This window comes from Chelonia mydas, chromosome 3 (assembly GCF_015237465.2).
Source record: "Chelonia mydas isolate rCheMyd1 chromosome 3, rCheMyd1.pri.v2, whole genome shotgun sequence".
Classification (NCBI taxonomy): Eukaryota; Metazoa; Chordata; order Testudines; family Cheloniidae; genus Chelonia; species Chelonia mydas.
In genome coordinates this window covers 121,163,374-121,190,664 of record NC_057851.1, presented here as the reverse complement: position 1 = coordinate 121,190,664, position 27,291 = coordinate 121,163,374, and the positions used below count along the sequence as shown (strand labels likewise).

Below are 27,291 nucleotides of genomic sequence, written 5' to 3'. Positions count from 1 at the left end.
TTCCCACCACTTTCTTTCCCCTATGGCAACTACGTGAAAGGTGCTGTGTGTCTGCTTTCCCAGTCCATGGGTAGAAAAAGACTGGGATCACAGACAGCTGTGCAGGGAGGGGAGAGTACAGGATATCACATATGTTGTGGATGGGTCTGGTGCAGAACTGGCATGTGTGTGCAGGCTAGGGGTTAACATATCCAATACTGCTGCTTAAGTCATGGCCAGGATTTTGTCCTGTATGCTGCTTCCTTCTCCCATGGTGGCTGTGTGCCATGTTGTATCTCAGAACCTTAAACTTAAACAAAAATGCTCAGTGTGCCTGATATAATCACAGTGAAATTAGCCCTTGTTCATTTCAAATAATGGCTTCTTTTGCATTCCACTTTGGCTTGTACAGTACCCATGGTGAAGCTGCATTTTGGTAAGCCTGTTTGCTTTGTAAACTGTAGTGATCCCAGCAGCAATTCACTTTGCTGTAGTTTACAGTATAAACACCATGAAATTATTACCTAGCAAATGACTAACTGATTTACAGTACTTTATTCTTGGAAATGGCAATAACACTTAATCCTCTCCTTTCCCGTTTTTGGACTTAGGGCTTTTGGCAGCTGCTTTGGCACCAGGTAACACCCTCACATAATATGCCACTGAAAGTTACAGAATCAGTATCTTTTCAGTAAATAATTGTAATAATTGCATGACTTCTCTGTCCCATTTAAATCCCTTCCATATTTCCCTGCCACAGCAAGTTCATTATTCATTCATCACACCGTTTCTTTATTGATCATAGGATTTAAACTTTTTCACAACCAAAAATGAATGGTGTAATGAAAAGTTAAAAGAAAAGGGTTAGGACATCAGACATATATGTATTACTCTTGAGGGCATTCTACCACCAAAAAAAAAAATTCTGTGCACAATATTTTAAAATTCTGCAAATTTTATTTGTGTACTAAATGTGGAGGCTCCAGCATGGCACTGCGGAGCACAGGCCACTGGCTGCACAGAGGTGGGAGATCACTCTGCAGCTCCCCCTGGGAAACGGACTCAGTAGTGAGGCTGGACTCAACCCTGACCTAGGGCAAGGACCGGGCTTGCCCCAGAAATACCCCAGGGCCCTGCCCCCTCTGTGCCAGGTGCACCAGGTATGGCCAGGCAGGCTCAGCCCAGCAGGATCTAAGTGTGGAGGAACTTCGTGTGGGGGGATCCTGGTGTGGGTTGAGAGGGTTATGTGGGGGGGCAATCTGGGTGCAGGCAGCTAAGTGCGGGACCTGGGTGCAGGGGGGATCTGGATGCACAAGGGTTTGTTGTGGGGTTCTGGGTCCATCAGTAATGGGATGCTGTAGGGGGGCCCAGGTTAAGGTGGTTGGAACTCAGTGGGGGTAGGTTGGGAGGGTGGGGATAGAGCTTGGCAGGGGGGTCTGGGTGTGTTGGATTCAGTGGGGGGTCCAGATGCTGGGGGGAGTGGGGGCTCAGTGGGGTGGGGATCCAGGTGCAGCTGGTTGGGGCTCGGTGGGATGGGGATCCGGGTTCGTATGACTTGTCAGCATGGTCCGGGTGTGGGGGAGCAGTTCTAGGTGTGGGGGCATGAGGATCTGAGTATGAGGGTAGGTCGAAAGAGGGAGCAGCTTCCCGTACAGTGATCCCTCCCCCTGCAGCTGAGGAGTGATGGAGGCAAGAAGCCAGGGAGTAGTGAGCTTGCAAAGCTTCCTGCAGCATGGGGAGAAATCTGGGGATGTGTCTGACCTGGCCCTAGATGCTGTGCAGGGAAAGAGGAAGTCCTGTCCTCCCCAGCCCAGCTGGGACTAGCAACTTAGCCCAGCGCAGGGTAGAAGCCACCAGCTGGGTCTTCCACAGTCCTGCCCCCTTCCCCACAGATTTATCTCTCTGCCGGCTGCCCTTGGCACCCAAAATATACTCCTGGGGAGAGTCACATGACCACTCTTGTGGCTTCCTTTGCTTCCCTGTCAGAAAGTCATTTTTCTGCAGGGAAGCAAAGAAATCTGTAAGGGACATGAACTCTGCGCATGCGCAGTGGCATAGAATTCCCCCAGGAGCAATATATATATCCTTCAGAAGATAATACAACATTCAGTGTTATCAGAGGAAGATGCTTGCATTTTATGAAGTTGGAATGGAGAAAGAGGCTTATGGATACTGTTGGTAGTAGTAAGAGACTAGGGAAAGGGGCAGATAAGCAGAATGGAGATGGAAAAAGGTTGGACCATATTTTTAATTTTTTCATGATTTCTTTTGGAATGTCTTTTGGAGTGTTTTGCAGGTCAGGCATCAACATAGCTATATTAACAGGGAATGTGCAATTTATCAAGGCAAATTTAAATAAATGGCAATATCCAGACCTGCCAAATTAAAATATAAAGGTTAATGGACTTCATTAAATGTTTTTCACAATGCTGTTGTCTGGATAAGTGGTATAACTAAGGTAGCGTGGTCTTTGTAACACTTGCAGTGAATATCAGATTTTATAAAATGGGTCTGTCTTTTCTGTTCCACATAATCAAAGTGTTCTGTCTTTATAGTCCAGTCAATGCCTCCTTCACTCCATTATAAATAATTTTTAATTTAATGTTTGCATTGCGGGAATCTGTCTCAATATTGACATGTACCAGTGGATGAAAAGTTGGAGGAAAGTTTCTGGGATTGGATGCGAGCGATCAGTGACTATGCGGCAAGAAGTTGATGTTCAGAAGGCAGTGTTCTCTCTCTCTCTAAGATCAGGCCTGAAAATTGACTGTATAAACAAGCTGGAAAATGTATGCTTTCAAAAACTGTGAGCGCTCTCTGTGTAGTACTAGAGCTGTTTTGCGTCCTTCAGCTTAATAATAGGGCATGTCCTGCCAGCTGTTATTTCACATTTTTCCCTCCTTTGATTTTGTCATGAGCAGCATTTGATGTGTGAACAAACAATTCATAAATACCTGTGCATGGTGCTGCAAAGTTAAGCTTTATTTACTGAACAAGTTATAACCCATGTCCTCTTCAGTCAAAACAAGAAGAATAGACGTCAGACAAATATACGTAGCAGCAGTTTTCTCTCAGGCTATATACAAGCATTACAATTAATCACAGCAGAGCCAGCTTTTTATAGCATCATGCTTTCCAGTGTCCACGCTTAAACAAAACTGCTCACACAAGCCAACCCTTGATTTTTGGATCAAGGAGATTTCTCTGTTTCCTGTCTTCAACATCTCTACTGGTTTGAAAGCCAGGTGGATACTTTAAGCTTATTGTTGTGTTTCTCTATACTTTTATTTTTGAAGCCAAGTATATGATATCCCACCGCTCAGTGCTTCTGCCCTCAAAAATCAAACTTTTGTCTTAATGGAATTTCGTGACCTTCCATAATTTTGGGGGGCATGAAACTGTGTCCCATATTTCAGTTCTTCACAGGTGTGGTTTAACTGTTTTCGCAGTATCATTGCATGATAGCTAAGATATGTCACTGTAACTCATGATTGAAAATGGGAATATCAATTTGCATATATGAAGGATCTAGCTATTAGTGCAGCCAAGCACTGCAAAACCTGGCAGCTCTTTGAAAGTACCCGTTAGGCTGAGGTTGAGAAAATTATTTTACACCAATGTTTCTTTTCTAATATTTTTTAAAAGTAGGCCGCAAAGGAAGATTGGAGAAGAGAATGCATTTTTGTATTAGAAGCAAATTAGGAGAAAAGTAGTTATGTGGACAAATAAGCCAATGGTCATATGATTCTTTATATATCTTGATTTTTTTATGATACAATAGATCAACAGCCTGTAATATTCTGCCATGAAGAAAGATGATGGTGTAGACAGTGAATCATATGTAGAGAGAGCCCAATAAATTCATGCAGTACACCTTCACCTCCTAATTGTCTTTCTTTTTTCATAAGACCAAATGCTACTTCAAAAGAAGGGCAGCTAATGCATTTTAACACAATACATCAAATCATTTTATTACCTTTAATTTTTAAAAAATTATTGAATAATATAGCAATAGTGAAAGGTGCAGGATTGTAGCTGTGGGAGCTGAAATCTTTTAATTATCTACAAAACAGATATAGCATGGCCGTGGCATTGCAAACTTCCCTATGTAACGCCATCAGCATTCCTCAATCCTGACTACATTGAGGATCACATTGTTTTTATTTGCATCCAGACAAAATATTATTCTAGCCCTCCAGACTGTAACAAATAACCTGTATTGATTTACTTTTCAGTTCATCTTTAAAATGATGGCTTAGTTTTTCCATTGATGGTTCTCTGTTTCAGTGCTGAAGATCTTGTTGTTAAAGTAATGAAAGCTTGTGCTGGCTGCTGCTAGTAGGAAAAACATTGACATGACGTTTTGTAATGCATTTGTATATGAACAAACATCACATAATTACACTATGCGTAGTCTTTAAAGGAACTTTGGTCATCATTTACTGTGGGATTGTGACGGGGTGTACTCACCCGACACTGGACAGGGGTTACTTCTTTCTTGGTGGCTGAGGAAGCCATGCCCCCATGGTCCTACTGGGCATGCTCCAGGTGCAGTGGCAGTATAAAGGCAGACAGCCCAGTTCAGTTGGGGCTGACCACCAGAGGGGAAGGATATAGCATACAGGGTCTTGCCGGGGAGCAGCTACCAACCCACCCCGCAGAAGCTCAAAACGCTGAGGCCCTGGCCGACGCCCAGGCACCCACTGATACTCAAGAGGGGTTGGAGACGCCAGGAACAGCCCCTGCCGAGCTACCTGAAGATGCCCCAACTACTGCCACCAGAACCACGGTAGGAAGTAGCCCGGGCGGGGACTAGCCATAGTCCTGGATATAAGCAGCGTGTTGCGGTTGGATCCCTGCTGACCTCCTTGGTGGAACACTCTGCCACTACGAGGGCGCTGGGCTGGGACCCGGTGGAGTAGGGAGGACCCAGGTCCGCCTACCCTAGGCTGCCACCCTCCCCCAGGGGGCGGCCCACTACCCTGTGAATCAGGGACCCCTCATTGGCTCTGGCCGCTAGGCCTGCCTACCCTGCCACTCAGGGACTCCTCATGGACTCTGGCCGCTAGGCCTACCAACCCAGCAGCCCAGGGACTCCTGATGAACTCTGGCCACTAGGTCTGCCTACCCTGTGAACCAGGGAACCACTATTGACTTCAGCCACTAGGCCTCGAGACCCTGTGAATCAGAGACCCCCTATAAACTCAGACCGCTAAGCCCTGACCCTGCGAACCAGAGATTCTCCACTGACTCCGAATATTAGGCCTTATTGCCCTGTGACACAGGACAATCTTATCAGTGTAGGTCCATCAGGCGTCCTACTCCGAAGAAACAGGCTCTCGAGTGTACTCACCCCGCACTGGATGGGGATCCCCACCCCGTCACAGAGATGATTGGGGAAAGAAATTGATGGGAAAATTGGCTCTTAGATGCTGTCAGCATATTTTACTTTGGTTTGTGTAATCTAAATGTATAAATTCTATCTGTAAGGAACCTAGTGCCATCTTCTATCATTTATGGAATAAAGTACATTATTTTTTCATATATAGATAATCACTTTGTGTGTCAAATGAGAACTAAATCCTTCCCACTCAAATAAGTGTATAAATTTCTATAAATGGGTATTTTCTACTCCTCTCTGCTTCTTTTTCTCTCTTCACATAATGCTGACTGGATTGGTTGCATGGAAATGTCTTCCCCCTTTCCCATAAGTGATCTATGTTGCTTCATCCTCTGTCACCTATGGAAAGTGCATTTAAGGTGGTAATTTGCTTTGTCTTCAAACTGATTTTTATCATTATTATTCCTCAGCCAACAGGTTAGCCATGGAAAACCTTTACATGGCTTAAGAGGCTGAGACTACCTCTTCTCCACAACACATCCGTCTATTATTATTATTATATTAATTATTTGTATTATTGTATTACCTAGAAGCTCTGGTCATGGATCAGGACACCATTGTGCTAGGTGGTGTACAAAAACAGAACAAAAAGACAGCCTCGATCCCAAAGAGCTTATTCTCTAAGGATAAGCCAAGAGACAACAGATGTATACAGACAGACTGATTTGGTACTATAAGGAAACAATATAGTCAGTATGGTAAGGCAAAGCAACACACTTGGAAAATGATCTTTGCATCAGTATACCAAATGGATATCAGTAGGGCAAGATTGCATATCTTCAGGCCAGCAAAAGGGATATTACAATAATTGAGGAATGATATTTATGACAGTTTGGAGTACAGTTCTCGTGGATGGATAGGAAAGGCAGAAAGAATGGATGTTATGTAGAATGTGTCGATGTTATGCAAAAAGAATTTACAAGACTTGGACATAGTCTGGATATGAGGACCTAGAGCAGTGGTTCCCAAACTTTAACAGCCCGTGAACCCTTCACTAAATTGTGAAACTTCATGAACCCCCTCCTAAAAATGAATATTTCCAGGGTTTTAAGTTTAAATTTCCTCCGCACTCTGTGAGGCTCCTGTTGCTGGACCCCATTCACCACCCTGGTCAACTGAGCTCCACTGAGCTTGGGCTGCAGGTCCCGCTGACTGCTGGGGCTCAGGCTGCCAGCCCCAACTGCCCAGCGCCGCTCTCCCTGGGGCTAGGGCTGCCAGCCCACATGGAGCCCTGGGGTTCGGGTGGGCGGCTCCCCCGCTGACGGGGGCAGGGCTTGGGCTGCCAGCCCAAACTGCCCGGCCCTGCTCTCCCTGGGGCTCGGGGTGCCAGCCCCGTGAGGAGTTCTGGGGTTTGGGGTGCCGGCTCCCCCGCTGACAGGGGCATGGCTCGGGCTGCCAGCCCCAACTGCCCTGCCCCGCTCTCCCTCTGGCTCAGGCTGTCTGCCCTGCAGCCGTGTCCCACCTGCTGCCTCCAATGCCCGGGGTCCTCTGGCCACCATTAGTGAAATTTTTCTGGCGAACCCCCTGTAACGTTGTGAACCCCAGTTTGGGAACCACTTACCTGGAGGGAAATCCAAGTCCAAGATGACACCCAGGCAATGGGCCTGAGTGGCAGATAGAATGGTGGTATTGTCCACCATGATTGAGAAAGGAGATAGGAGGGAGGGCTTAGGCATGGAGATTAAGAGCTCTGTTTTTAGACATGTTGCATTTGAGCTGACTGGCAAACATCCACAAAGAGATGTCAGCAGGGCCAGCCCACAACATTTTGCACCCGAGGCATGGAACTCAAATGACGTCTCCATGCCCCCTCGCTTGGGCCAAAACTTTGAAAGGTCTCAATTCTGCCTTTTTCCTGTTCTACTCCTCTCATGGTACTGCTCTGCTACCTACCGCAATAAAGGAGAACTAACAACTTAAAATGCCTTGTTCAAAAATTAAGTAACACTTAACTTTCAAACACCTGAACAGCAAATGTAACTTTTGTTGTCTGCATAGTAAACACTGGCATTTTTAACTGTTTGAATAATCAAAGTGGTGCTTTCCATGCCTTCTTGGTTGCAAAGGTTTGAACTGCTTCCTGAAGGTCCACGGTGTGGGCCAGCTCATGCTCTATTGAGGTGTTTGCAAGGCCGATCAGCCTCTTCTGTGTCATTGAGGAGCGTAGATGTGTTTTTATTAACTTCAGCTTGGAGAAGCTGCATTCTCCACTGGCAACTGTTACAGGAAGTGTTAGAAGTATGCACAAAGCAACAAAAGCATTTGGAAAGAGGTTGGTCATCTTATTTGTGCACATATATTCCAGAACAACCTTTGGAGTTGATCCTGCTGAAATGTATCTTGAAAGGGCTTTCAGTTCATCACCTAAATCACTCGCATCAATATCGCGCATGTCATCATGTGTCAACGCTGTCTCTAGTGCCTGCATTGCTGGTGTAGGTCTTCTTCAGGTATAGTGAGGAGTTTTGGAATATCCTACAACATCGCAAATATACTGCTGTGTTCCTTGAGCTGCATGAAACATTCTTCAACTGACTGTATTGCACAATCTAGCACCTGGTTAAAGAATTCAACTTTGAATTGTTGTTTGGTGTCTCTTATGGGATTATCCCGTGCCTCGTAATCAAAATGTGTTCTTCTTCGGTGACTCTTGTATTCTTGAATGGGTGGGAAAATAGCTTCAGTGTGAAGTTCCTCTGCCAACGTCTGTGCACGCTTTAGAACATTTTGAAATCCCTCATCTGACCGGTAAGACTGTAGGTATGACTTTCCTTTGTCCAGTTGTTCCATTGCTCCAGATATATCAAGGTCAACACCTTGGAGTCTCTTGCATACAACATTTATTTCAAACAGTATGTCGTGCCACAACACTAAGCCACACAGAAATTTGAAATTATGTGTGTTTCCGGTGATTCCGTTTCCCTCTGCCACTGTTCTCCCACGAACGGTTCCTATCATAGCATTATCCTCCATAATGGCAACTATGGCATCCTCTATCCTCCCAATTTGGTGTTTGATAGGCTTTATCTCCTCCACTCGATTTTCCCATCATGTGGCACTCAGTGGTTTCAGTGTCAGAGAGGATGTTCCCAGATGGTGCTTCAAAATTTGCCATCGATGAGTTGACGCAGAGAAAAATACATAGATGCTTTGAATTTCATTAAAAAATTCAGCAGCCTCACTAGAAGCTGATGCATCAATGACCACCAAGTTCAATGAATGAGAACTGCATGGGACAAAAAAAGCTCGAGGGTTTAACTCTTGGATCCGTGTCTGCACTCCTCTGTTCTTTCCTCTCATGTTGGCACCATTATCGTAGCCCTGACCTCTCATGTCAGCTATCGCAATTTCCGAATCTTCCAGCTTTTTAAGAAGCACATTTATCATACCAGCTCCTGTAGTATCATCAGTGTCCATAAATTCTAGAAAATGCTCTCTGACATTTTCACTAGGTTCTATTGTTATTACGAAATGCACCATTAAAGTCATTTGTTCCGTATGGCTGATGTCAGGTGTGCAGTCCTCAATAACAGAGTAATATCTTGCTGACTTCAGATCTGCCACAATCTTCTGTTTGACTTTTGTTGCCAGTAACTGTATGATCTCATTTTGAATTGTTTTTTCCAAGATAGTGGTGTATGTACATTTCTTGGGTGGTGACTCTTCTTCTATGCTCCTGGAGTACAGCATCAAATTTAGCCATCAGCTCCACAATTTTAAGGAAGTTTCCATTGTTTGGCACATACAGCTGATCTCAAGTGCCACGCAGTGCTAGGTTTTGGGTAGCAAGCATTCTCACAATGGCAATGAGCCTTCTCAGAACATTTTGCCAGTAAAGAGACTCTGATGCACTCTTCTCTTGATGCTGATCATCTCTGGTGGCCTTTAACCTTAGTCTCATCTCAAGCTCTTTCCACCGAAGGAATGCTCTCTGGTGATTTGCATGCCCGATTTCTAGCCAGATTTTTTCAGGCCTTTGTTCCTGTAGAACCCAATGTGGCTGGAACATTAGACTGGAAGAGTTTGCAACAAAAACAGTATGCAGCATTGGGGATTTCATGCCAGTAATGTGTTGGATGGAAACTTCTATTTTCATTGTCTTTGGGGAACATGAAGTTTTTCACTTGCTGTGGCCCATGCAGTACAAGGACGTCCTTCAGGCTACTGCTCAAGTGGGTCCACAGTCCTGGATTATCTAGACTTAAGGAACTAAACTCAGCATCATCTGTTTCTTGCGCCTCCACCACACTCTTCTCTGATCTACACTTTTCTTCAGGAATGTGCACGGTTACATCCATTTGAGATGGAGATATGGATGCTGCAGTAGCTGCCAGGTCACCTGCACTCTGACTAACTGGAAGATCAGGCATCTCCTCACCACTCACATCCCGACTCGGACCGGAAGGCTCACCGTGAACATTTGTCTGTGTATGTCAGGAGAGCTCCTTCCTGCTTAGATAGAAAAGCTTCCTTTGCTTGCTTTCTTTTTCGGAATGCTGCCCCAGAGGGGCATTTTCTTCTTTCACTTATGACTGCTGTTCTGTGCCAGCTATAGTGGCTCTCTACACTCAGTTGAAGGGGACAAATAAGCAGGCTGGTAGCAGGGCCTGAGTGAGGGAAGATATCAGCGTCTTAAGGACCTAACTGGCTCCTACTACTTCAGGTGACTGCCTGTTCTCCTCAAGTGGGTTCAGGGAAGCAGCAGGAAACAGGAAGCTTCCTGAGAAGCTAGTGTTAATCAGTCCAGGCTCCTGGGGGTGGTAGAGAGGTACATAAGAGGCTCCTCCTCCTCTCTCTCCCTGCAGCTCCTGCTGCTTTCTGTTATTCCTTCTCACCTTTTCTCCTGCCTGCCTGTTATGTCTCTTGTGCCCTCCATCTTCCACACAGCACTCCACCATCTCTGTGCAACTAGAGCAGAGAGAATACATATGCACCAGCAGCAGACACAGTTTTCTACACTCTGGGTCCTAGTGGCGCCCCTCTGCCCACAGTCTGGCACGTGAGGTGGCTGCCTCAGTTTGCCTCATGGTAAGGCCAGCCCTGGATGTCAGAGAGACAGGCTGAGATTTTAATTTGGACGGAAGGAGACAGCTCTAGAGAGGTAGAGCTGAGAATTGTCTGCATAGAGAGAATTTTTGAATTTATGTTTCCGGATGAAATTACTCAGAGATAAGTTGTCCAGGCACTGCAGTGGCTTTGAATGCATGACTACAGTACGAGACTGCCTGACCTATTGAGTTAGGGGTCACCATATCACCATGGACTCCCTAATTTTCTCTCCTTGAGAAACTTTTCTTACATGGTACTTCTGTGGGCACTCATCTTTTCACTGAGTTTAAACTGCCGAAACTATCTGGCCCACAAAACAGGCTCCTTCTGAAATGAGATCAGGCTTCTTCAGACTTTATTGATTTTGACCCTCACAAACTGGTGGAAATTGGAGCTAGAGGTTTGAGGTTTCACTCTAAATTCTTCATTCTTTTCACTATGATGAAGATTTGACCCTCCAGTCCATTCACATTCCAAAGCTCTTGGACACAAGAACAAAGAATGAGTGGCCTGGGTAGGTTACAGTAGAAACTCTGAGTTATGAACACCTCGGGAATGGAGGTTGTTTATAACTCTGAAATGTTCGTAACTCTGAACAAAATGTTATGGTTCTTTTAAAAGTTTACAATGGAACATTGATTTAATACATTGACTTTGAAACTTTATTATGCAGAAGACGGATGCTGCTTTCCCTTTATTTTTTTAGTAGTTTACATTTAACACAGTACAGCACTGCATTTGCTTTTGTGTGCATGTGTGTGTCTGCTGCTGCTGCCTGATTGCATACTTCTGGTTCTAAATCTGGTGTGTGGTTGACTGGTCAGTTCATAACTCTGAGGTTCTACTGTGCTTGTTTGAGGGGAGCCCTCTTCCCCCCCGCCCACAGTCTCTCTCTCTGTCTCTGACACTGCTGAGCTGCAGCCCAAAATGACGAGTCAGTGAATTCTGTCAGTAGGTTTCTGCCAACCATTTCAGAAATCTCATGTTTGAATATGCTGAGAGAGATCTCTGCAGGACAGTGGCTCTCCTGACATTAACTGCTTAACCATTGCTAAACTAGATGAGGCATATATTCAGTTCTTCCTGGAAAAGAAAGTTAATTGCCAGTTGTAAAGAAAAAGATATGAAACTTGGGGAGCAGGACCAGGTATTGGGGCCATAAAGTGAGAGATGACTAACTCTTTGGTGCTCATTCTAAGGATGCTGGACTTTTAGGGGGATTGACCAAATGTCTAGAATATCAGATTTCTTGTCAGAGACCCAGCAGTATTGAAAGATTCTCTCCTGTATATGTTTCATAAAAGTATTTGTCGTGATGGCAGGGCAAGATACATTGTTATAGGCAAGACACACTGTCGTATTACCAACACTCTAGCAGAATGTGCACTTCATCTAGCAGGAGTGGATAATTAATCCCAGGGCCAGTGCAGGATTTTCTCTAGAGAATATTATCATAGCTATAGGGCTAACTGCACTTTTGACCCCTCGCTAGTCTCTCTCAGTGCACCCCTTCAGATGTCTGGTCTCGTGCACTTTCCTTTTCTGGGGTAGAATCCCATGATTCTCCCCTCTTAGATCGAGCCCCAGCCTACAGCATCCTTTGTACCAACTGTGATTATTCAACAAGCCAGTAGGGTGACCAGATGGCAAATGTGAAAAATCAGGACAGGAGGTGGGGAGTTATCGGTGCCTATATAAGAAAAAGCCCCAAATATCGGGACTGTCCATATAAAATTGGGACATCTGGCCAGCCTACAGGCCAGACTGGGTTTACCAGCTCCAAGTCTTCCCTTTGGGAGCTGTGAAAGGTGGTTAATATAGATGACCAGTGAGCCTTCTCCAAAGTACTATTTATTTACCACAGTAGGAACAACACATAACATAAAAGAAAATAAAATATTTTTAAAGAATAAAAGGGTTATACACATGTCTGTTTTACCTAGAGGTTTACCATCCCTTGGCAGAGACCCTCAGCAAGTCCCTGATCTTTGAGGTCTATGTCTTGTGACAAAGCTCTGTCCTTGCCTCCCTGGGCCCCGCGTTTCTTGGCGGATTTTGCTAGCCTCAGAGGCTCACTGTGTCCCTCCACGTAACCCTTGTTTCTCTAGAGACAAGGGTCACAGTCTACTGAGCCATTTTCATCACAAGCTAGCAAGAGAGGTGAGGAGAAGTTATCCTTCCTTGCACAGTCTCTGTTGTCTCCCAGTCTCAGTGATTAATCAGGGGGCAAAGGGGAAGGGGGGGGGAGCTGGGTCCACCCTCTATTCCGGGCTCCAGCCCAGGGACCCTAATAGTATCAGCTATGGTAGCTGACCTTTTAGAAACATGACATGTACAATTCCCTGGGCTACTTCCCACACAGCAGCCCTCACTTCCTCAAGCTCCAGTTCACCCTTACCTCAGGGCCTCCTTCCTTGTGCCTGATATGGTGCGTACTGCTCAGCCTCTCCAACAGCACAACTTCCTCCCACAGCTCCTGACATGCACACCCACCTGACTGACTGGGAGGCTTTTAACTAGTTTCAGCCAGCCCCTGATTGGCTTGAGGTGTCCCAATCAACCTAGCATTCTCCCTGCCTTCTGGAAAGTTCTTAATTGGCCCCAGGTGTCTTAATTGACCAGGAGCAGCTGCCATTTCACTTATCCTGGTACCAGGGATTTGTTTAGCCTGGAGCGAATATATCTATCTCCCAGTACTTTTCTATAGCCATCTGGCCTTGCCCCGTCACAGTTTATACTGTAAAAAAAAAAAATAGTACCAAGCAAAAAACCCACAGCAGTGAGCCAGAGAGCCTGGGTCCATAGACCATCTCATGCTACACTGCTAAAAACAGTAATGTGGAGGTTCCTGCTCCAGCTCTGAAACCTGATGATGGGGGTCGTGTCTCAGAACCGAAGCTCCAGCCCGGTGGGAACAACTAAACCACTATTTTTAGTGGTGTAGTACAAGCCTGAGTCTGTAGTCCCGGGCTGTGGGGCATGGTGCTGCAGGTTTGTTTGTTTTCCAGTGTAGACGTACCCAATGAGAACCTGCTTCTCATCAGCAACTCCCAACACCCACTCCCCGCTCCCTCAAGAATGGCACTTTTATCCCCCCAGGAGCCCTTTGTCTTAGACTCCCAGGCTTTTTGGTTCTCTTATGTCTACAAACTGAAATCACCCCATGACAAACTGGTCCCTTGATCTCCATAGCGGGTTGGATATAGGACATTAAAGTGAATAGGTCAAATTCTCCCTGAATGTGAGTAAATGGGTTGCTATTTGAATCTGTCGTCCTTTATTCTGCATATTTGCAGCTGGCCCCTACCTGAATTAACCCTTTGTATTCATACAGTAAACAGCCTCCCCCCTTACAACAGTCAAATGGTTAGAATATATGATATTCATACATTATTTAGAATGACCCGATGTCCCACTCTTATAGGGAGAGTCCTATTATTCGGGGCTGTGTCTTATATACATGCCGATTATCCTCCACTCCTTCCCGATTTTCATACTTGCGGTCTGGTCACGCTAAGGTTATTACAGAGTAGCTCCAAATCCATCATAAATATTTTCTAGTGCTCTGGCCAGTTCATTTCTTAAATGTCTCAAGCAATGTTGTTTTAAAGCTTGTGATATTTCTTACTTCCTCCCCTTCCTCCATCATGTTTTGTGGCTTCCTCACCTCTCTTCACCTCATCCAGAGAGGTTTCTGAGTTCCAGTCCTTCTATAGTCCCAAAATGTGTCTAGCACTCCCTTCTCGCACATCAAAGGGAAGCTACAGTCCTAGTTTTTAAAATCCTGTAGGTAATTTCATGCACTGCAAAGTGAATTCTGCTGAATAACTGAGATCACATAAAAGGACAGGGCTGTACCTCACAGGCTGGGAATCACTGATTTGGGGGGAGAAAATAATAATAATAATTACTATAGTATCAATTTTGTTGTTAACTATTTTACCACAGGAACTCTGCAAACACTGTAAGAAACTATAGAAAACACTAAGATAGGTACATGTCTGCTACTGATTTATAACTTTGTATTTACTGACATTGATTCCTATTATCATAGCCTTTCTGTTACAGCAGATTATATCAGTCGTTTTTTTGTTGAATTCCCCCCCTTCCCCCAACTAGCAAGGGGAATAATGTTCCTGGCACAGTTACCTTATAAGCAGCAAGGCATGCAGATTAATCTGTCACTTTAGTTCTTCATACTTATTCATGTTTCATTTAGTGTTACATACACTTTACTTTTTGATTACTTAATTCTTCATATTGAATGACTCACATCCATCTGACTCTTTCTGAAGTCACAATATCTCTGCATGGACTAAGCGATCATTGTAATTTTTGTGCAGCTTTCTAAAAAAAGTGTGCGTCCTTTTGTTTAGTTAGAAAATCTAGCAGTATTCTTCCAATTTTTCATTGTTGATTTCTTGTCAGCTGTTACGCGTTACTCGTATGTTCTAAAGATAAACAGGTGCTAGAAGTATTTCTGAAAAAGCTCTGCAAAAAGTTCTTTAATCATGGGTGTTTACAAAGTGATTTGTCGTTTAAATTATTATCCCATTTTATGGTACTATGATTTAGGTGATTAGTACAATTAACATGTCAGTAGGATGCAGTTTTATCACTGGCACTGATAGAGTTAATTAAAATAGATTAATGCTGTCTTAGTTTAGTGACATTGAAATTTAGATTTCCCAATTAAAAACCCCAAAATATTGGTAGGGTCATCAGTTTGATACACAAAGTGTTGAGTAGGCAGAGGAAGGGGTTAGTTAGATTTGAGTATTGTTGGTAATTTTTAAACTTCAGGACTCCTGTTACAGTTTAAATATTTTCATAGTTTATGTGCTGGCAAATAACCATGTTTGCATGCCTTTTTTTTCCTGCTGAAGGTTGAATTGTTTGAGGAATTCCTTTCATCAGCTGGGATCAGTTTAGATTTTATTTTGCCAAACCTGTACAAAATATGTGCTAGTCTGTGTTATAAAATGAAACCAGTACAGGTCCAAAGTCATAGTGATTGATTTAGCTTTTTATTTTCCACTTGTCTTAGACCTCATCAACCTCTTATAAAATGACTTGATTATGATTCTAAACAAATTCTGCTCATCTTGCCCGTTGTCAAATCCAGATAATCTCAGGATGGAAATCTGCCATGTTACAAATTAATACTCTTGTTATGCAACTAGCATTTTCACAGTTGCACAAATGTGTGCAGGAACTTCAGTCTCCTTAGATTTATTAAATGTTTGCTAACACGTTACAAAGGTGACATCGTTTATTCACATAATTGCATAATTACAATGTATACATAGTTCTGAGTTATGTGAAAGTTGAGTAAAGGGTTATGATGTTATGCTGATAGATTGATGTAGATGATGGAGCGGGTTAAAATATAAGCCTTAACCTTTGAAGATTTAGCTTCAAATCCTGATTACTGTAGGTCACAGGTGAAAATGAATTTGGTCACCCCCAACTCCTTTGAGGACATTTTTCTACATAACAAATCCAATATGCAGTTTTTCACGATTTACAGTCCTGGTTTTAGAGAAACCCAGACTGTGGCAACATGAGTTTGCAGATCTGGGCTCAAGTATGCTGGCAACACCAGACCTCATTCTTCATTGCCTTGCTCTTTGTGTAGTTACTTGTGCCTGTGCAAAGTGAGTGCTAAGTTATATGTAGAATACTACCGTTCTGATTGTACTCCCTTGCAAAGGTGTAAATGACTACGCAAGGGGCAAGGCAGTGGAGAACCAGGTCCAGTATGTGGACGAAGCTTGCCAAGCACCTTACTTGCACTGTGTGCACCTCTAAAAAATGTTAGTAGATGTTCTTTTTGGTAAGCACCACACTCTCTTCCAAAATGTAAACACACACATCCACTGTCACCTAATATTGTTTCAGGAATGTTTGTAATAAAAATAATTTAAAAAATTATATAATTTAAAAACAACCTTAACCTCAAGGAGCATATCTGAGCTGCCAGGTATTATGCAGTTGTACATGTCTATTGGAACAATAGGTGGACACAGTATTAAGGTAGTTAAGAAGAGGTTATGGGTCAAACAATGAGTTCTTCTCCCATCAGCATTTTTGGTCAGTATTAAGTTCCGTTGATGACAAAAGTTTAGTTTAAATAAGGCTGTTGGGAATTAATGCTATTCACTCAGCAAGCATTTACTTGTTTTGAAATGAGGAAACCAAATGACTCTCAGATGTACAGGGTCATATGTTCTGTATTTGTGGCAGAAATTGTGGAGGGAATTGTACAAATAGTAGAAATCTATGCAAGAAAGCAATAGCAGAAACAACAGCACACCATATTCTGGGATGCCTGGGGTAAGCTGTGTGTTGAATCCATCAATAAGTGTGGTTGGTCAAATGTGCCTACACACGCAAAAGAACCAAAATGAACATAATTTGTTGAGGAAGAGTCAACATGGTTTTAGTAAAGGGAAATTATGTGTCACCAATCTATTAGAATTCTCTGAGGGGGTCAACAAACATGTACGCCAAGGGGATCCAGTGGGTATAGTGTACTTAGATTTTCAGAAAGCCTTTGACAAGGTCCCTCACCAAAGGCTCTTATGCAAAGTAAGCTGCCACGGGATAAGAGGGAAGGTGCTCTCATGGATAGGTAACTGGGTAAAAGATAGAAAACAAAGTGTAGGTATAAATGGTGAGTTTTCAGAATGGAGAGAGGTAAATAGTGGTGTCCCCCAGGGATCTATTCTGGGACCAGTCCTATTCAACTTATTCATAAATGATCTGGAAAAAGGGGTAAACAGTGAGGTGGCAAAATTTGCAGATGATACAAGCGGCAAAGAGTCCTGTGGCACCTTGTAGACTAACAGACGTATTGGAGCATGAGCTTTCGTGGGTGAATACCCACTTTGTCAGATGTATTCACCCACGAAAGCTCATGCTCCAATACGTCTGTTAGTCTATAAGGTGCCACAGGACTCTTTGCCGCTTTTACAGATCCAGACTAACACGGCTACTCCTCTGAAGCCAGATGATACAAAATTACTAAAGATAGTTAAGTTTTGAACAATTGACTAGCTGGCTACAGCATGGAATGCTAATTCATATCACATGGTCATGGCGTGAATATTCAGGCAATTGGGTTAGGGGGATAATTGAGGATTGATTAGATACATTACATCCACTGTGTATTTTTCTATACGTATGTTGAGAACGCTTTTTTCAAGTTGTAGAATATGTTTATTCTAAACTGGGTTTTTCCTCTTTGGGTCAATAGTACCAGGATACAAATATGCAAGGAGTGGTATACGAACTGAACAGCTACATAGAACAACGGTTGGATACAGGCGGAGACAACCAACTTCTCTTATATGAACTGAGCAGCATCATTAAAATAGGTAAGGAAAAGGATTTGATGCCCTTTATTTGAAGCCTTGTCTTGGTACTCTGTGCATTACTTATGCTATTAAATAAATATAGTTATTACAGAATAACTGTACGTGCTTGGTACACCATCCTGCAACTGCATCCACGCCAAGTAGCCCTTGCATTGGTATGGAGCCCCACTGATGTCAGTGGAACTACAACTTGGGGCAAGGGTCCACCCAGCTGTGAGTCCAGTTGCAGGATCAGGGCCCGCTGCAAAGCAAACCACTTGGTAGATTATTCTGGTTTTGGTGCTGCCTGACAGATTGCTTTGGAAAGTTGTGGAATTAGCTATCAGCAATATTATTGCAAATCTTGACTGCTCCTTTAACAGAAGTGAGGTGATTTGGATGTGTGTTTTCCTAGAAGATAAATTAAAACTCTATAGAGTTATAGCACTTTTTGATGTGATACAGGTGCCTCTTTGTGAAACAGAATATTGTCCAAGAATAAAAGTGAAACACGTTTCCGGTAAAAATGTAAAGCTTCCATCACCTCCCCTCTCCCCAAATTTTAACCAACATGAGTACAGACAGATTTGCATTGAAAGCATCTCTTCAGGCTTGTTTGCCTCACATACTGTGCAAATAGTTGTTTTACAACCTTTCCCCCATACCCCTACCACTCTTGACACTTTGTAACATGAAGCTGGTTCTTCTGTTTTATGTGTATTGTATTTCAAATGGACTGTATTTGTTTACCGTCACTTTAATGCAGCGGTTCTCAAACTGTGGGTGGGGACCCCAAAGTGGGTCGGGACCCCATTTTAATGGGGTTGCCAGGGCTGGCGTTAGACTTCCTGGGGTCTGGAGCCAAAGCCTAAGCCTGAGCACCACTTCCTGGCAGAGGGGCATGGACAGGCTTAGGCTTTGGCCCCCTCTCCAGGGGTCATGTAGTAATTTTGGTTGCCAGAAGGGGGTCGTGGTGCAATGAAGTTTGAGAACCCCTGAGGGTTCTGATTCAACTTCATCCTAGCTGGTCAGTTCTGGTTTATGTTAGAGAGCAAATGAGAGGCTGGAGGAGAGACAAAGGCAGCACATCCTTCCATACTCCTAGTAGACTAGAGAGTAAGTTTTCTTTCCTTAACTTACAATGCGCTTCTTTCCTGTAATGTCCAATAGACATATAATATTTTCTCTAGAAATGACTTTTGAACTCAAATACAAATGAGCTTCTCACTGACTGGCAATGATGTGATTCATATCCATGTCAATAATTAAGCAATCAGACAGTGGAGTTTTGGTTCTGTCAAACAAGTGTAGAAGGCCAACTGACTTTAACCGTCCTCAAAATATAATCATTTCCCTGAACTGCACTGCCTGGAGTGTTTTATTTGTTCATAAAAATGAGGAAATCAGTCAGACCTGTGCATTTACAGGAGATAGCATTACTGACAGGCAGAGAGGTCTATTTGTGCCCAAAGTGTTAAGCCTATTTTGTAATGCTGAGTGTAAAAGCACAGGCTTGATGTGTTCTTCTGTTTCCAAGAGTTCTTTTTTGTTTTAGCAATAAGATACCTCTGATGGTTTATTTCTAAGGGATTATTGCACTTTTTCATGTTTAAACACTTAGCCTTTGGCCTTATGCCTCACAACACCACCTGAGTCTTGCAGTAATTGCCAGCAGATATTTACTCCCTGGAGTGTCTTAATGAATTTAATACAGAACAGCTATGGAAAACATAGGCCTCCACATGTCATAGAAACTAGAAACAATCCTGTCATACACACTTAGTGGCAGCATTTGAGGCTTATTTGTTGTTTTGCCATACTTATGTATCTTAAGGCAAGGACAGAGATATTTATGCTCTGTACATGGAAAACAACTTTTCTTCTGTTGATGGAAAATGTGCTATCTATGTTCTATATGATTACATTGTGGATGTGTATTTTTACTTAATTCTTATGCTGTAATATGTATTCATGCAATGTAACATTCACTAGACATGAAGTAAAGACTAGGTAAGTTTATCAGGTTGCAGCTTCCAATTAAGTCTCAAATATATTAAATTTGGGGGGGAAACAGTATTATCATATGCCACTAACTTTGCAGGGTTTCTGTGCAGTTTTAGGGGATACATCAATGGTGTTTTACGTTCAGAAGTTTAGGTGATTGTCCTAAGTGGAATGAGTCTATGGTTTCACCTTGGAGAACATGCAAAAGTTTGATTCTCCCTCTGAGTACAATTACTTCTTTTATTATTGCTTTGGCAGCTACAAAAGCTGATGGATTTGCACTATATTTCCTGGGAGAATGCAATAATGTAAGTATTCTGGATTTAGATGCTGCTTTTCTGTACAGTTAACTAAAAGTGCATTTTCCACTTCCCCAAATACACTGTAATCTTATTTGTACACCATTTAGCAGGAAATGCTAGTTAAGTTCTGAATATTAATTTTACATTATTTTTGTTTCTGAGGATGCAATATTGCTGAATTTAGTGATGAGCAAAGGTATTTTTTGCACTGAGCTTCCAAGGGCCTTGCTTTTTAATCAGTATTTTTTTAGCTTTACAGATATAATGCTATTCTTTCTCTAAAGTCTAGCAACTTCATTAATAAAAGGCAGCAGGTTGAAAACAAACAAATGACGGTACATTTCACACAATGCACAGTCAATGTGTAGAACTCGATGCTTGGGGATGTTGTGAAGTCCAAAAGTGTAACTGGGTCCAAAAAAAGAATTAGATAAGTTGATGGAGGATAGGCCCATCAATGGCTATTAGTCAAGATGGTCAGGGACGCCACTCCATACTCTTGTTGTCCCTAAACCTCTGACTGCCAGAAGCTGGGAGTGGACGACAGGAGATGGGTCACTCAATAATTGCCCTGTTCTGTTCATTCCCCTCTGAAGCATCCGGCATTGGCCACTGTCGTAAGACAGGATACCGGGCTAGGTGGATGTTGGTCTGACCCAGTATTGCCATTCTTATGTTGTTATGAAGCTGCAAGACTGCCTTCTTGTACAGTTTTCCCCACAACATGGCCAAGCACAAGTCCTGGCATTTATCCAAAGATGTTCTCTTTAAAGAGAGAAAATGTAACTTTGATTTCCTCTAAATGTGACTTATTCTTTTTATCCTGTTAAGTTTCTGGTTTCTAAACTTCATCAGTTTCTTTGTTGTCAATTGTAGCCTGAAAATGAAGTGATCTAAATTTCAAACTCCTGCATTGATTAACATGAAGAAATAGATCACATACATTTAAAATGAGTGAGCCAAATTAATATGTGGTATAAATTAGTTGGCTACAACAATTATAACAGGAATGAGTTTAGTCCAGTGTTGTTAGTTGTATAATCACTATTTTGCTGTGTTTTTTAGAATGCATTAAGTTAAGCAAAAATGTTTATCTTGGCAATTTATCCAGATGCCCTCATATAAGATTTAGTTACTTGACAAAATTGCAGGCAGGAAAATGTAGTTACACTTTAAAGGGACACCATTGAGTTAAAAATCACATTTTTGTCTGAAAAATGTGTGCCTACTGTTGGTACAAGAAACACCTCCGACTCTTATAAATGCAACTGTTTAGAGAGGCAAAACATTTTTCTCCATTGTTCTAGTTTAATCTTTCACTTTAGTCAGCTTTCATGGTTTATTCCTGCATAGTCCATTATTCAGTTTTCCCTGCTGCTGTTTGTGTGGTTCTTTCATGCAGCAAAAGAGAAGAGAAAACTACTTACAAAACAGCAGGAAAGCATGATTGTAAAGGTGCACTAACTGACAGGCGGCCAGAGTACTACCTGAAAGTACTTTTAACTCATTTTTTAAAAACAGACTAGTCGACAGTGTCCCATTCAAAGGTATGAATTAAATGTCATACAATAGCTCTTTCAAAGTAAGAAATGAATCTAACTTTTGGGTTCTAGTTCACTGCTTCAATAAATATTTGGTCTAATAAAGATAACCCATTTTATGATGCAGAAATCAGTCCTGTTCTGAGAGAGTTTTGTAACATAGGTATTTCTTGCAAAAGACATCACTTTTCTTCCGTGGGCGTATGCTTTTCCACACATTGCCCACGTACTGTCAATACCATCTTCAGTTTTTTCTGCCCAATTCTGGCATTTAATCATTGTTCCACTTTGGGGGTGATGCAAACCTCCACTGAGCTCACAGGAAGTTTAGCCTTCACTTATGAGGGTGTAGCATGTGGATGGATGGCTAGCTCTGCTTGTGGCTGTACTCTGAGAGAACTGAACAACAGCCCTACCTCCTCCACTTCCTCTTTGCAGAAACTACTAGTAGCATTAACCTTGCAGCTCAAGATTTCACATTATGCCCACCTTCTGCATGGGGGGAACAAGATGAGGAGGGGTACCTTACAGCTTCATGACCTCTTGAGCACCTGAGATGGGGGCTGTATGTTTGCTGTCTTTATAGCTTTTTAGACAAGCAAGATAATGTGCTCCATTATAATGAACTCTACCACTGAAAAAAATAAATACCAGCTGCATAAAAAATACACATTGATTATATTTGTCACTGAAATGTGATTACAGTTGCCCCACAATGGCATGGTGTTCATCTGGTCATATAGGGCCTGATCCAAAGCCCATCAAAACCTATGTGAGATTTTCTGTTCACTTACCATAGAATCATAGGATTGGAAGGGATCTCAATAGGTCATCTAGTCCAGTCTCCTGCACTCATGGCAGGACTATATTATCTAGACCGTTCCTGACAGGTGTTTGTCTAACCCGCTCTTAAAAATCTCCAATGATGGAGATTCCACAACCTCCCTAGGCAATTTATTCCAGAGCTTAACCACTCTGACAGTTAGCAAGGTTTTCCTAATGTCCAACCTATACCTCCCTTGCTCCAATTTAAGCCCATTGCCACTTCAGTGGCTTGAGGTTAGGCCCATATTGTACTCCTGTCACTTAATAGTAATGCAGTAGTCTTCTTTTTTAAAAAATTGTAACTAACAGTTAATTTGGGGATCCTTGTTCCTGTGTACTGGACTTATAACATTTTTGTCGTACCCTAAGTTTTATAGTTTTAAGGAGGTTACATTTTCAAAGGCACAAATGACAGTGAGGTATCTAACTACCATTGACTTGTAGTGCGAGGTAGGTATCTCTCACTGCCAGTTGTGTGTTTGAAAGTATCCCTCTTGGTGGTTTAGTTACAGTTATTTCTGTTGCACAGATAAAACTTCCCGTGTTTTGCTCTGCTGTTCTGTGTAGTATATATAAATGCAAAATGATACAAGTTCCTAAATTTAGATAAGTGAAGCAGTTAAATATTTACACCCACATTTTCAGAAGTGGCCTCTAATTTTTGGTGGCTCAGTGTTTCGGGTATCCAGTTTGAGATATGGATAGCTATACCGTATCAAATTTGGCAACCAAAAATAGTGGACAATTTTGAAATATTGGCCTTAGGCTTTTTTAGAAAATATTTGAAAAGCTTCTTGATTCCATCCAGTAAGTAATCTCAACAGTCAGGATGACTACTTCAGTGTTAAGCCAATCTTTGTTTGAGCCTCATAACATCATGCTTTTTGAAGGACTATTTGAGAAGTTTTGGTGCCTGAGACTACTGACATCATTGTGTGTGGGCCTGTATATATGTATGTACATGGGGAAAGGAGGGATGATGTTTTATAAGAACCTAGGAATCTTGATGCCCAGTGTTCCACTGTTGTCTCGCAACTAGTTGTGTAATCATAGAATCATAGAACTGGAAGGGACCTCAAGAGGTCATCTAGTCCAGTCCCCTGCACTCAAGGCAGGACTATGTTATCTAGACCATTCCTGACAGATGATTGTCTAACCTGCTCTTAAAAATCTCCAATGATGGAGATTCCACAACCTCCCTAGGCAATTTATTCCAGAGTTTAACCACTCTGTCAGTTAGCAAGTTTTTCCTAATGTCCAACCAAAACCTCCCTTGCTGAAATTTAAACCCATTGCTTCTTGTCCTAGCCTCAGAGGTTAAGAAAAACAATTTTTTTTCTCCCCCTTGTAACAACCTTTTACACACTTGAAAACTTTTATCATGTCCCCTCTGTCTTCTCTTTTCCAGATTAAGCAAACCCAGTTTTTTCAATCTTCCCACATAGGTCATGTTTTCTAGACCTTTAATCATTTTTGTTGCTCTTCTCTGGATTCTCTCCAATTTGTCCACATCCATCCTGAAATGTGGCACCCAGAACTGGACACAATACTCCAGTTGAGGCCTAATCAAAGCAGAGTAGAGCAGAAGAATTACTTCTCGTGTCTTGCTTACAACACTCCTGCTAACACATCCCAGAAGGATGTTCACTTTTTTTTGCAACGGCGTTACACTGTTGAATCATATTGAGCTTGTGGTCCACTGTGACCCCCAGATCCCTTTCTGCAGTACTCCTTTCTAGGCATTCATTTTCCATTTTGTATATGTGCAACTGATTGTTCCTTCCTAAATGGAGTACTTTTAATTTGTCCTCATTGAATTTCATCCTATTTACTTCCGACCATTTCTCTAATGCATTAATTTATACATAGCACAGAAGAAAGTTTTCTCATTTCAGATACTTTAGAATCTAGGTTTACAAAGTGAGACCCAACAAGTGATTACTTCATATCATGGAAGATGTTTGTCCTTTTTTTAAAATTTCTTTGAAGGAACAGGGAAACAGCCTTGTCATTGCAGTTTTAAAATTGGCTTTAATGAATTAGTCATAAATGCTTTCCACTCTCTTGGTTTTAGTATGGATAGCCCTTTCTGTATTTGAAAATTGTATTTGAATATGGTGAAATGAATGTGCTTTTTTAAAAAAAATTAATGCACATTTGATTAATTCAAAAGAAAGCTCTGAATTAGTCTGTCTGCTGTATTCTGCTTTGTGCATAATACAGGTGTCACACTGGCTTCTAAAGAGGTATCTCACTAATGGAGAAAAGTCCTATATAATTTAACAGAACAAGATATCTTTCTGTAAGTGTTTTAACCATCTGACGGAGTTGAATAGGAAATTATATCCTTGCTCTTGAATTTCATAAGATTGTTAAAATATATGTTAAGTAGTTTTCACTCCTAATAAAATTCCATAGGTTTTCAGAGTAATTTCTGTATAACCTTTTTGGTTTTATCCCTATTAAATTCTACAGGACTTTTCTATAAAGGTATGTAGGAGTTGTGTGGTAATGCAATGTACCTGCAGCAGTTTCCTGCTGAGAAAAGAGGCAAGTAGATTGCCCCCAAGATCCCTGGAGTAGGATCTCTGAGGTGGCAGCTGCTACATCTGTTTAAAGTGTTCACTGTGCTTTTTCACACAAACCAGCAGCCTCTAGCAGATGCTAAAGGGGACATGGGCATTGGATTGTCTAGAACTGCTGGCAGTGCTAACACTCCCTTCGCGATGTGCTCAGGAAGTGCAAGCACCAAGATTCTGCTGCCTCCTACACTCTTGCCTGAAAGAGTGTAAAGGGCTTTTTGTGTCCTGTTTACCCCCCTCCCGCGCACACATACCCTGTGCCCCTGTCCTAACTAGCCTGTGCAATGGTCTACTTAAAAGTTTGTCTGATAGGCTGGCACAATTATAAATAAGACACTTTGGTCTTAAGGGCACTAACACATATTTGAAAATACCAACTAATTGTGTTTACCTTTGAGACTGGAACAGCCTTGTAAGCAAACAGTAATGTTTCTCAACTCTCAGAGAAAAGACTTTTATCCTATTTTGTTCCCTCTGTTTTATTACCCAAAACAGGGAATTACATACAGTTCAAAACTTTAGCAGTTATGGTCTTAATTGAGCATAGCATTTAATCATGTGCTTAACTTGAATGACTTAATTAAGTCCTGTTGATTGCAGTGGGATTTACGCATGTTCCTAAGTACTATATTAAATAGGGATGGACTTAAGTACATGCTTCTAGTTTGTGGCCTACGTATGTGAATGTTCCCAAAACTTTTTGTTTTGTGTCACAACTACAATATTTATGTATTAATATATGAGCAGTTCCTGCAAATGCTTTCTCACTCATGTAGTTTTTATTCCTGTGAGTAATTCCTCATTGGTTAGTTATAATACTATACTCATGTGAATAAGGATATGCAGGTTTGGACCCATTTAGTTTTTGAAATGTAATAGCAAGATGCTTACATTAGTTTCTACCTTATATTGTGAGCATTGTCTATTTCCTGATGCTGTAAATTGCTATGCCAAATCAATCATCCTCCCTTCAGATGGTGATTCACAACAGCTTTATTGTAAAGAGACTTGTCAGAGGCCACAAATATGTGCACATACTCTGTGCTTCAGGGTGAATGTAATAGAGCTATTATTCTAGAATTCCTACAGTATGTAGAAATTATTGTTCTAGCTAGATATGCAGCGCCATCTAGTGCTTTTATGTAGAAGGGAAGATAGTAGATATTAAGAACCCTGGAGTAATGACTAGTGATTATAGTTGTCTCTGTTTTTGGATGGCCAAATGGAGACAGCTTAAAGGCCACTGATTTTTGTGAAAGAACAGAGCACCCATTCTCTGAAAATCAATCACTTTAAGGTGTCTCAAGTTGGTAGGTCCCAAAATTACTAAAATTACTTCTGCCATTATGCATCCTTTGTGTATATATATATAGAGAAAAATCTTTGCTTCTTTCATATTTGTCAGTGTAGAATGCACTGCCCAATAGCAAAGTCTTCAGCAATTAAATGCATTTAGAAATGGTAGCCCCCATCTTAAAAACAAACAAACTCACTCAAAAAATATACCAACTAGTTTGGAATTTTAGCACGACTTTTAATTATGATAATTTAGCACTCCCATCATTCAGCTTCACAGTCCTTAAGTGATTAGTTTATCACAGGCCCCCAAAATTATCAGCTACGTTACAAATTGTTTTACAATGTACAAATATGTTGTCTTTGCTTTAGTTTTCTAACATTTATATCTGTTTTCCCAGCATACTTAATACTGTGTAATAGAAAAATGCAGAGCTCTTCAGATAAATCATGAGTTATCAATGTTTCTGTAAAAATGTAAGAAGTTATTGTTTGTTCTTTTCCCCCGGCCAACTTCTCATAGCAGTGGGATTGCTGGCAATTGTGTTCAAACACAGGGTACAGTTGGCTTTAACTGTGGAAGATTTTAGAGCTATAGCATCTGGCTGGTTCTTCAACTTGGGCATTTTACAATTCCAACCTTTTCTGCTGGGGATACTTTTCTGTTGATTTGGTTTGTTGTATCGGTCGTCATTTCTATTGGGCTTAGTTTTGTTCATTTAAGAATATGATTTTAAGGCACAGTCCTTGATATATATTTGCCAAGAATTTTTATTGTACAAGAGTTTGGATATGCTCTTATATGTTGGGCTGCCATGTCCTTCAACAAAAAACAAACAAAACAAACCACCCTGCCTCTGCTACCAAATGGAAGAGAATGTGAGATGCAGATATACTTAAGCTCACTTAATATCAACTTGCTTAATATAGAATTCTCTTGAATGGAAATGTCTT

At 41.8% G+C, this 27,291-nt stretch overlaps 1 protein-coding gene across 3 annotated transcripts in view; it reads left to right on the top strand.

Annotated features, from left to right (window-relative positions):
- Positions 1 to 27,291, top strand: part of PDE10A (phosphodiesterase 10A) — a 572,670-nt gene that overhangs the window by 468,394 nt on the left and 76,985 nt on the right. For all 3 annotated transcript variants that reach the window (XM_037895130.2, XM_043543191.1, XM_043543192.1), the window contains exons 4-5: positions 17,688 to 17,808; positions 20,050 to 20,099. In XM_037895130.2, coding sequence (XP_037751058.1) covers positions 17,688 to 17,808; positions 20,050 to 20,099 — 171 coding nt within the window. The remainder of the gene's footprint in view (positions 1 to 17,687; positions 17,809 to 20,049; positions 20,100 to 27,291) is intronic.